Here is a 12,105-nt window from a genome sequence, read left to right as displayed (position 1 = left end):
GTTTTAATTTTTAGATTTTCTGATATTTTAAGTTGTTTATAATTGTGTCTTTTATTTATTTATTGTTTGTTCGGTGTCCTTGAGTTCTCTGAAAGGTGCCTTGTATTATTATTATTATTATTATTATTATTATACCAAACGGCATATAACTGAGACATATGTATTACGTTTGTCATACCAGCAAATGGCAAACATTGTGAGTAATAAAATGTATTGCATTTGTCGTTACAACAGATGGTACATCACACACATTAACACTGCTTTTATGAATCCCATACCAAACGGCATATAACTGAGACATATGTATTACATTTGTCATACCAGCAAATGGCAAACATTGTGAGTAATAAAATGTATTGCATTTGTCGTTACAACAGATGGTACATCACACACATTAACACTGCTTTTATGAATCCCATACCAAACGGCACATAACAGACATAATAATAATAATCATACTTCTTTATATTTATATAGTGCTTTTCTCACTACTCAAAGCGCTCTCTACAAGGGAGGACCTGGGAAGCGAACCCACAATCTCCTTACTGCAAAGCAGCAGCACTACCACTGCACATATGTATTATGTTTGTCATACCAGCAGATGGCAAACATTCTGAGTAATAAAATGTATTGCATTTGTCGTTGCAACAGATGGCACATCATAAACATTAACACCGCTTTTACGAATCCCATACCAAATAGCATATACCTGACACATATGCATTACCTTTGTCATATCAGCAGATGGCGTATCACATACATTTGTAGTAATAAAATGCATCACTTTTGTCCTTCCAACAGGAACCCACAATCTTCCACAGTCTCCTTACTGCAAAGCAGCACTACCACTGCGCCACCTGTGAGGATGTACTGCATTTGTCGTTCCACCAGATGGCACATCACAGATATTTACACCGCTTTTACAAATCTCATGCCAAATGGCATATAACTGAGACATATGCATTACATGTATCACACCAGCAGATGGGGTATCACAAACATTTGTAGTAGTAAAATGTATTGCATATGTCATTCCAACAGATGGTGCATCACATTAAAACTGCTTTCACAAATTATTACAGCCAAGGGTGGACAGAAAAAAAAAAGAAAGAAAAACTCCAGTTAAGCAAGAGAAAGAAAAACAAAATCTCTAAGGGTTTATGGGGGTTCAAAAGACCACCTAAACCCCCAGTGGGCATTCTGCCTAACATAAATGTTCTCAAGTCATTCTTGATGTTTTTTGTCTTTTTTTTAAGCTTACTCTAAGAGGATTCGACACAGTGAGTCCCGTGGCAGGTTAGGTTTTCATTCAAACAAGTGGCTACGCAGGACTTTTATCAGAAGTGAGCCAGACGGAAAAAAAAATAGAGAAAAGTAAAGAGTAATAAAGACTGAAGGTTTATTAAAAAATGATGATAATTCTTTGCATGGCTAGTTTACGAGTTAAAGACTAATGAAATAAATTAAAGATTCCCACAGCTCTTTGTGTAAAGAAGTGTTTTTTGGCTTCAGACCCAAATGCACTTCACGTTAATATCCGCTGGTGGTCTTTGTATTTCGGTGTTCATTATGATATTATTCCTGATGTCATGAAGTGACAACAATTACCAGCATGCTTAGTGCAACATCTCACCTTATTATGTTCTCCTTCTTCTTCTTCTTTCTTTACTATTATTATTATTATTATTATTAGTAGTAGTAGTAGTGTTATCTATGTGGTTCTGAAGCCTACAAAACATCATCACGAGTGGCAGGTTATGGCAAGGGGGGTGCCATAAAGCCACAACATCACTCATTCTCGAATGTGGACACTCATGTCCTGCTCTGAGGTATGGCGACTTCTTATCTTAGTCAGACTTGCAGTGCGATTCTGAGACACTTGGTTTAGGTCCCCTTGCAGTCTCCTCTGCTTGAGACTAAAGAGGTTTAATTCCCCGAGCCTGTCAGACTACAGCGTGTCGTTCCTTAAGTTCTTGGGCATACCTGGTTGCCCAGCTCTGCACAGATTCAAATGCTGCTTTCTCGTTTTTTTTTTTTTTTTTTTAACGTGGTGACCAGAACTGCACACAGAACTCCAGATGCCATCTCACTGGTGCATTACGGCTGTAATGGATGGCAGGCAGGGAATGGTATCTCTGCCAGGATGGACTTCCTTCCCTTATCTGGGGAAAAAAAGAGTGGGAAGGTGTTTCCTGCCTTAGCTAGGAGGGTGGCAGAAGACACCAGCGTGCCCACTCCTGGCAGGATTAGACTGAAGAACAATACCTAGTGTGACGGAAGGACAGGGAGAGACAGCCTGTAGTCCTGACAGGATCCCCCGATACACAAGACGGCAGCATCCCTGGATTCTCACATAGACACCTGCAGGGCATGCTGGGACCTGTAGTTCCATGAGGGGAAGCCCTTGACCTATCGGGTTCTGGGTGCTGGCAGGGGTGTTAATGATGTCTACCTTGTGGGTTTTCCGTTTGACCCAGAAGTACTTCCAACGAGCTTTAACCTAACACTGGAAGTTCTTCCGGATCCAAACTAAAGGAAGCCGCTCGACTTCATCCAGGCGAGTCGGAGTTGGATGGAGGTGGGACAAAGTTCACTTAGAGGAGAAGAATTGTGTTGTTTTATGCCTTTTGTATGTGGAGATAAATCTTTTTTATTGTACCGGGACTTGTGTTGTGGTGGTTGTGTCTGGGTTTTTGGGGTGCTGCAATGCCCCCCAGTGACCACACTAATGATAGATAGATAGATAGATAGATAGATAGATAGATAGATAGATAGATAGATAGATAGATAGATAGATAGATAGATAGATAGATAGATAGATAGATAGATAGATAGAAACTTCCTGAGCAGCTCTTCTTTTCTCCACCCTAGCGGCCCGCTGCTTCTCTTCTTCCGTCGACATCTTTTCAGGTTAAAAAAAACTGATTAAGTTAGTTTTTGTGTTGCAATTACTTAGTATGTTTTTCTTAATTTTTCACTTCAATCTGCCTCAAGAATGATTTAAGATATGAAGAGGGAGGGGAAGTAACCGCGAAGATGGTAGGGAATGAGAACGGTGCACGTACGCATGCGCCGCACGGCCGCCCCACTGCGCACTGCTGAGAGTTGATTCTACAATAAAATAAAATAAAAATAAAAAAAGAGTAATAAAAATCATCACCCCGAAAGCGGATAGTAGCTGTCACGTAGTATACGTGTACCAAATTTCAGGTCAATAGGTGAAACGGTTTGCAAGTTACAGGTGATTTAAAATCCGGGACAGACAAACGAACAGCCACGGTAGCGCATTATAGAAGAAGATATAAGATAAGTAAGCAATTTAATTTTTATCTACCATAAACATCCTATATCTATTTTGTGGATTCAGCGTCTCTCTGATTTTTCTTTATTCCTTAATATAAACGTTTCTCAACGTTGTAGCTAACGTGTTGGTGTTACAATTTTTTCATAAAAAAGAAATAGGATTTTTTTTAATATGTTCATAATCAAAAAATTTATTTAATCAACTTAATCAAAATCGAACGTAAAGCATACAACAAATATAGCTATGGAATTTAACTTATAATATTTACCATATATACTTGCAGATAAGTTCTCCCACGGATAAGTCGGAAGTTGATTTTACCGTATAATTTCTGGTATTTTATAATGTCGGTCATAAAAGTCGAATGTGGAAAACTCATGCTATTGGTCCAAGAGATTACGATATGCTAACGCCCACCTGAGAGAGTCACCACGGAGCACCAGAGTCACCTTTTTCTTTCTATGTATTGTGCCTACGTGACCAGACGGTAATACCCAAACTATTCTGAAGCGACGTTTGCATTGATTTGTGTGCCCACCACCTGCAGGAGGAATAGATGCAATGTGATAATTGTTGGCGGTTATAGGCAGTTACAGTAATCTAGTCAACTAAAAACAAAAGCATAAACTCATTTTTCAGCAAGTTTTCAGGGGTCTTATTTTTGCTCTACAGTAATCCCTCCTCCATCGCGGGGGTTGCGTTCCAGAGCCACCCGCGAAATAAGAAAATCCGCGAAGTAGAAACCATATGTTTATATGGTTATTTTTATATTGTCATGCTTGGGTCACAGATTTGCGCAGAAACACAGGAGGTTGTAGAGAGACAGGAACGTTATTCAAACACTGCAAACAAACATTTGTCTCTTTTTCAAAAGTTTAAACTGTGCTCCATGACAAGACAGAGATGACAGTTCCGTCTCACAATTAAAAGAATGCAAACATATCTTCCTCTTCAAAGGAGTGCGCATCAGGAGCAGATAATGTCAGAGAGATAGAGAAAAGCAAACAAATAAATAGGGCTGTTTGGCTTTTAAGTATGTGAAGCACCGCGGCACAAAGCTGTTGAAGGCGGCAGCTCACACCCCCTCCGTCAGGAGCAGACAAAGGGAGAGAGAGAGAGAGAGAGAGAGATAGACAAACAAACATCAAAAATCAATACGTGCCCTTCGAGCTTTTAAATATGCGAAGCACCGTGCAGCATGTCATTTCAGGAAGCAGCTGCACAAAAGATAGCAACGTGAAGATAATCTTTCAGCATTTTTAGACGAGCGTCCATATCGTCTATGTGTGCGAACAGCCCCCCTGCTCACACCCCCTACGTCAGGATCAGAGAAAGTCAGCGCAAGAGAGAGAGAAAAGTAAGCTGGGTAGCTTCTCAGCCATCTGCCAATAGCGTCCCTTGTATGAAATCAACTGGGCAAACCAACTGAGGAAGCATGTACCAGAAATTAAAAGACCCATTGTCCGCAGAAACCCGCGAAGCAGCGAAAAATCCGCGATATATATTTAAATATGCTTACATATAAAATCCGCGATGGAGTGAAGCCGCGAAAGGCGAAGCGCGATATAGCGAGGGATTACTGTATTTCTTAAGTGAAAAAAAAAACACCGTCCTAGTGATCTGATTAATATGTGGTTTAAAATTCAGGTCAGAGTCAATAGTTACCCCTAGATTCTTTACCTCCATCTTGACTTTTAAGCCTCTTGCATCAAGTTGATTTCTAATACCCTCCATTATATCCACTTTTGCCAATCACTAAGATTTCTGTTTTCTCCTCCTTTAGTTTGAGAAAATTACAATTCATCCACTCAGATACACAAGTAAGACTTTGGGGATCAGTGCGGCAAGAGAGTCGAGGTCATCAGACGCTATCAATAAATACAGCTGTGTGTCGTCACGTTCAACTGTGTTAAAAGCTGCACAAGGACACAACAGAATTAGAATGACCCGCGTCCCTAAAACAACTGCAGACAGCAAATTACTGGGCTGTACCACTAGTCGATCTGAATCCAGACTGAAAATCATCTTGAGGACCAGCCTGATGTAGAAAATGCTTTAACTGGGAGAAAACAATTTTATAATGATAAATATTTGCAATTCTTTACATGTATATAACACTTTGACATAAACCACTTTACATAATGAACGGGAAGCCACTTCAACCACCAATTTGTAGCGCCCACCTGGATGATGCGACGGCAGCCATTACAATATTGATTGATTGGCCCTCCGAGCCATGTGATTCCCCCCTCCATGTGCCATTGGCCGGCTTTACACATTCAGCCATTCCTCCCTTAACAGGAATGAGGAAAGGTGCAAACTGCCAGTGACACCCACACATATCCGAGACAACCGTTACACACAGTGCAATGCACTGTGCCATTCTTAAGAGAGATACTTAAACCTGCAAAAGAATGAATGGTGTTGCTGCTCCATGACCATGTACATCTCCTGGCAGCAGCCAAAATGGTGGTCTTCCACATCTTCCTTAAGCCCTGATCTAGCACCATGCGACTATTACATCTGTAGCCCACTCAAAGAAGCTCTAAGAAGTCGCAGGCTCACCGCTGATGATGAGGTTAAGGAAGCAGTGCAGGCCTGGAGCAGCCGAGAAGCCTCCCAAGGAATGAAGAAGTTAATGGAGCAATACAAGAAGTGCATTGACCTCCTGGGAGACCATGTGGAGAAGAGATAGTACTGGCATGTTCATCTGCTCAAAGCCAATGGTACTAAAGGGCAAGTCGCCTTTACGTTTTTATTGTCCCTCGTAGAAACGCATAACTGCATTTTAGATAACAAACAGACAAAGATGGTTGAGTGTGCTGACTGCAAATGGTGAAGACATGGAAAAAGATGAGGGACAAAAAAACAAATAGCAAAAAAGGGGTGATCACCACAAAAAAAAAAAAAAAACAAATGATCAGGCGAACCAGCACAGGACTTGAAACAAGAATTACAAGAAGTGGTGTGAAAGATCAAAAATCCAAAAAAAAAGAAGAAAAAAATGTTTAATGAGAGCCAAATTATTAAAACGTAATCACAATTAAAAAAAAAAAAAAGCAGAGCAAGAACTTCAAAACCAGGGATCAAAAAACAAAAATAAAGGCAAGAAAAGGTCTTTGGGAGCATCCAGTCTTGGACAAATGGCAAGTGTATGACTCTGAGCTTTATAGCTGTGACCCAATGATGTCACACATTGCACACTTCTGATTGGCTCTTCATGAAAACGACATGGCAACCAGTCAGCAAAAATGCTCAAAATGACAGCCAGGCACCTAGAGAAAAAAACAAAATGACATCACAGCAGGGACGTAAATCATTTAAAATACCGTGAAAAACAAAATGGAGTCCCAGGCGAGATGTAAATTATTTTTTAACATATTACAAAAAAACAAAATGGAGTCCCAGGCGAGATGTAAATTATTTTTTAATATATTACAAAAAAACAAAATGGAGTCCCAGTAGGGATGTAAATAATTTTCAATACCATGAAAACCAAAATGGCATCACAAGAGGGACGTAATTTATTTTTAATATTACAAAAAACAAAATGGAGTCCCAGTAGGGATATAAATAATTTTCAAATACTTGAAAAACAAAATGGCATCACAGGAGGAAAGTAAATTATTTTTAAAATTACAAAAAACAAAATGGAGTCAGAAGCGGGATGTAAATAATTTTCAATACCTTGAAAAACAAAATGGCATCACAGGAGGGGAGTAAATTATATTGTAATATTACAAAAAACAAAATGGAGTCCCAGTACGGATGTAAATAATTTTTAATTACTTGAAAAACAAAATGGCATCACGGGAGGGGTGTAAATTATTTTTAATATTATAAAAAACAAAATGGAGTCCCAGTATGGATGTAAATAATTTTCAATACCTTGAAAAACAAAATGGCATCACAGGAGGGGCGTAAATTATTTTTAATATTACAAAAAACAAAATGGAGTCCCAGTATGGATGTAAATAATTTTCAATTACTTGAAAAACAAAATGGCATCACAGGAGGTGCGTAAATTATTTTTAATATTACAAAAAACGAAATGGAGTCCCAGACGGGATATAAATAATTTTCAATTACTTGAAAAACAAAATGTTATCACAGGAGAGATGTAAATTATTCTTAATATTATAAAAAACAAAATGGAGTCCTAGGCGGGATGTAAATAATTTTCAAAACCGTGAAAACCAAAATGGCATCATAAGAGGGACGGAAATTATTTTTAATATTACAAAAAACAAAATGGAGTCCCAGTAGGAATATAAATAATTTTCAAATATGACATCGGGATCGATGATGTTCAAAATTGCCCAAAAAGAAGCTTGGTGAAAATGGTCAAGGAAAAAAAATATTAAAATATACAACAAACAAAATCTGCTGCTGATTGAAGAAGTGACACCTAAGCCAGAAGAATCAGCATGGGAAAAGAAAGGTTTACCTGAGATGAACTTTTTTCATTTTATTTTTGTAAAATTACGAAATACTTTTCTTTATATAACTAGGGGGCTATGCCCCCTGCTCGCTTCGCTCGCCAACCCCCGGGGTGGGCCCTAGCCACTTTGCGGATCTGCCACTCACGTATGGAGGAGCGGATGTACAATTTAAACAGATTGTTATTTTCATGGGAATTGTTACATATACATAATAGAACTAATTATTTTACATTACAGTAAGTAATCAACCACAGTAAAAAAAATAGTAAAATGTAATAAATTGGAAGAAAATTATGTTTCATGTGGCGTTAAAGGTATTCGTTCTGTTATACGTTTTCATTCTGTTTGGCTTTGAAATTTACACACAAATACTTTTTAAACTAACACTTTTATTGTAAAACTTTGAATTAACTTTTCGTCAATATCACGTTGAATTTTTATTCCGTGTTTGGACTTATATAGTGACAATGCAACGTATAAGTGCCTGTGAGTGAATATCGTTTCTTTTTCTCTAATAAATAAACCGACTTTTTCGAATGTTTGTCCCTGTGATTTGTTAATTTTCATAGCAAAAGCTATTGTAACGGGAAACTGTAAACGTTTTAATATGAATGGCATATCAAAATCTCCTTTGGTGTCTAACGTTATCTCCTGAAGATATTGTACATTACCTTTCTTGTTACCTGTTAAAATTTTACATGTCAGAATTGTTCGACCAATTTGTCCTATTGCGTAGCCCATCACTCATACATAAATTACGCAATAACATTACGATACGTCCTTCTTTCAACAATAATTCAGCTGGTGGAAGACTGCACAGTGTTAACGGTTGTAGATATTCTTTGTGATATTGTAAGTTGATGTTTTCATCTCCTGCACCATCACCACCAACTGTTTCAGCAGAGTCTGATACACATTTAATCAATTTGCCGTGTAACCGATCAACAATTTTCATGTTAATTCGTTTGACTTCATCATTTGTCTGTGCTAGGTATTGCCCGTGTACTCATTTCTTCTGTTGATAACCCTTCGGATGAAATTCTTCAATAAGATTTGGACATAATACGTCATCTTTTATTGGGATCTTAAAGTGAGGAAAACATCAAAATTTATAAGAGCTGAGAGCGTAGGAACTGTGCCTGACCAAAGCATTCACACCAATGAGAGGTGAGAGGACCGTGGACGTGGGCTGTTAACCGGAAATGGGTGAGAGGAGGGTGGGACTTGAAAAAATCTCATGGCAATGGTCCCGTCTCAAGATTTTTTTTTTATAATGGCAATATTTAAATTCTTGTTGTTAAGAGATTACCAAATCTCCAGTGTAGGCACATAATCATCAGAGAACGCCACAAGAGGAATAACATCCTCAGAGCAAAAGCTTAATCTGAATTAGCGTCCTCAGTGATCAAAAGGAATTTAATTCAGGTTATTAAATCTTTTCTCTCTCTCTGATCTTCAGATGAGTAGGACAATCTTTATCTGATCTTACAGAGAAGTCTTGTTGATATGAAACCTTTAAGTCACCGTTCATCCTCTTGTTCTTCTTCTTTCATTGTTTTCTAGCTAAACTGGAGAGCATGTGAGGATGCCCAACGCCACTGTCACTGTGTCTGAGTTTGTTCTGCACTGCGCAATAGAAAAGGACAAGATGACTTTTACCATCGTGGCTCTTGCCCTCATCTATCTGGTGACACTTGTTGGAAATCTGCTAGTAATTGTGGTCATCGTAGTAAACCCTCATCTCCAGAGCCCCATGTTTTTCTACATCGGCACCTTAGCAGCAATTGATGTGGTGAACAGCACCAACCTCATCCCTCGAATGCTGGCCATCCTCACGTTCAACGCCAACACTGTCCCTTATGGGCCCTGCTTGCTTCAACTGTCAGTGGTGTACCATCTTGGGGTTACAGAAGGCCTTCTTTTGTCTGTTATGGCGTGTGACCGCTATGTCGCTGTCGTGTACCCCCTAAGATACCCTTCTCTTGTTACAAAGAAGACGGTCTGCATCAGCATCTTCCTAGTGAATGTTATTGCTGCTGCCATCCTCACCCCCTACATGGTTTTTGCTACAGAGCTTTCATTTTGCCACACTAACGTCCTGCCATACTGTTTCTGTGATTTTGTTACAATGGTTCATATTTCTTGTACGATTGACCCCAGGCACCTCACTCTTTTGTCCAGCACCACCATAATCACGGGTGTAGGAGGTTTAGCAATTATTCTCTTTTCCTACGGTAGGATTGTTGTGGCTGCCCTGAAGATCTCCTCGGCAGATGGGAAGAAAAAAGTTTTCAGCACTCTTCTCACCCACCTTCTGGTGGTCTGTCTTTTCTATCTGCCACTCATGATTTCTTATATATTACCAGGAATTGGAGTGCAGCTGTCTGCAGAAGCTTACAATGTGCTGGTCATCATAGCCATTATGGTGCCCCCCATGATGAATCCTATCATCTACAGCTTCAGGAACAAGGAGATCAAGGGGAGTATTTACAGGCTGTGGACAAGAAAGAGAACAACACCAGACAGCCATTAATGGGATCATCCGGGTGGGATGGTGCACATGCCATTGTGTTCTTTACATTTAATGCAACAACATGGTTAGGAGTTTTTATTTTCAAAACAGAGAAGTTAGAAAATAAGGTGTAATATTCAGGAGCCTTAGTTGACTGTTCTGAAAATTGACTGTTCTACTTCATCAAAGAGACATAGACAGATAGATAGATAGATAGATAGATAGATAGATAGATAGATAGATAGATAGATAGATAGATAGATAGATGTGTAAGGCACTATATAATGTTACATTGTCCATATATATATATATATATATATATATATATATATACGAGGGGGGCTAGCCCCTTTGGTGCCCATCCCCCAGTTGCGGCCAGAATATTAGTAAAATCTGTAAATGTACAAAAGAGTCAAAATCACAAAGTTTTATACATATATAAAAGAAAAATTAATTTTTATTTAACGGAGTAAAAATCATGAAATGAAAATAAAATATTTACTCTCTTACCGATTGGAGTGTTCCCGTTAAACTGAGGTCCACTATGCTCGATGAGTATTTATAATAGACTAAATAAACAATCCATTCGTTTTAACTGACATTCTTATAAACCATGACTTTCTTGATATTTTAGTTTATAATTTAAAAACAGAATAAGAATCTGAAAATCTAACAACCTCACATTAAAGTTCGATAAATTCTGAAAACAATGATCCCAAACATAGGTTTTAAAATAAGCCCAATTTGAAGCGTGACAAAAAACGTCACATAAAATCATTGCACAAAGTCGTTGCAGTTTTAGGATTTTACATATAGAGAGTAGATATATATGTATATGTACGAGGGGGAGTCAAGCTAAAGTTAGAAAATCCTAAAAGTTAGAAAACCTTCACAAAACTCAATGGAGTCTCCACCCTTCTCTATGCACTTGTGCCACCTGCCTGGCAGTGCCGGGATTCCAGCAGAATCAAAGGTTTGGTCTCGTCCTCGTCACCACTTGTGCCCCCGAGTTATTGTCGAACACTCCATGCCGAGGGGTACTCCAGTCACCAGTGCAAGTTCCTATGACTTGCTGGAGACCAATGTGAAGCCTGCTGTTCTATCCAAGCAGCGGGGACTGCTGTCTCAAGGAGTCCTTTTGCTGCAAGTCAATGCCCGCCCGCCCACACACTGCCAAGAACACCAAAGGCTTGTATGAAGAAACTGAAGTCTGAGTTATTACCACATCCTCCATATTCACCAGATTTGACACCGTGTGAGTATCACCTTGTGTACCGCTCAAAAAAAATGTGGGTGGTCGTTGATTCAAGACAGAGGACGACAATGGAGACTCCATTGAGAAATGACAGCATCGGTTTTGTGAAGGTTCATTCCATTTTCTGATAAATCCATCCATCCATCCACCATGTTCCAACCCGCTGAATCCGAACACAGGGTCACGGGGGTCTGCTGGAGCCAATCCCAGCCAACACAGGGCACAAGGCAGGAAACAATCCCGGGCAGGGTGCCAACCCACCATAGGACACACACAAACACACCCACACACCAAGCACACACTAGGGCCAATGTAGAATCGCCAATCCACCTAACCTGCATGTCTTTGGACTGTGGGAGGAAACCGGAGGGCCCGGAGGAAACCCACGGTGTCAAGGGGAGAACATGCAAACTCCACGCAGGGAGGACCCGGGAAGCGAACCCAGGATCCCAAGTCTCCCAACTGCAAGGCAGCAGCGCTACCCACTGCGCCACCCTGATAAACCCTAGTTTCTAATTTAAGCTTGACTCAGCCTCATATATATATATATATATATATATATATATATATATATATATATATATATATATAT

General features: G+C 39.4%; 2 protein-coding genes across 2 annotated transcripts in view; one reads left to right on the top strand and one right to left on the bottom strand.

Moving 5' to 3' along the window:
* The window catches only part of dnajc28 (DnaJ (Hsp40) homolog, subfamily C, member 28), a 1,235,492-nt gene that overhangs the window by 804,510 nt on the left and 418,877 nt on the right, over positions 1-12,105 (bottom strand). The gene's annotated exons all lie outside the window — the stretch shown is intronic.
* On the top strand, positions 9,332-10,279 carry LOC114641345 (olfactory receptor 1052-like). Its single transcript, XM_028790408.1, has one exon. The coding sequence runs from the start codon at positions 9,332-9,334 to the stop codon at positions 10,277-10,279; it is 948 nt and encodes a 315-aa protein (XP_028646241.1).

Source organism: Erpetoichthys calabaricus, chromosome 4 (assembly GCF_900747795.2).
Source record: "Erpetoichthys calabaricus chromosome 4, fErpCal1.3, whole genome shotgun sequence".
NCBI classification, from domain to species: Eukaryota; Metazoa; Chordata; class Cladistia; order Polypteriformes; family Polypteridae; genus Erpetoichthys; species Erpetoichthys calabaricus.
This window is presented reverse-complemented; position numbering and strand designations above follow the sequence as displayed.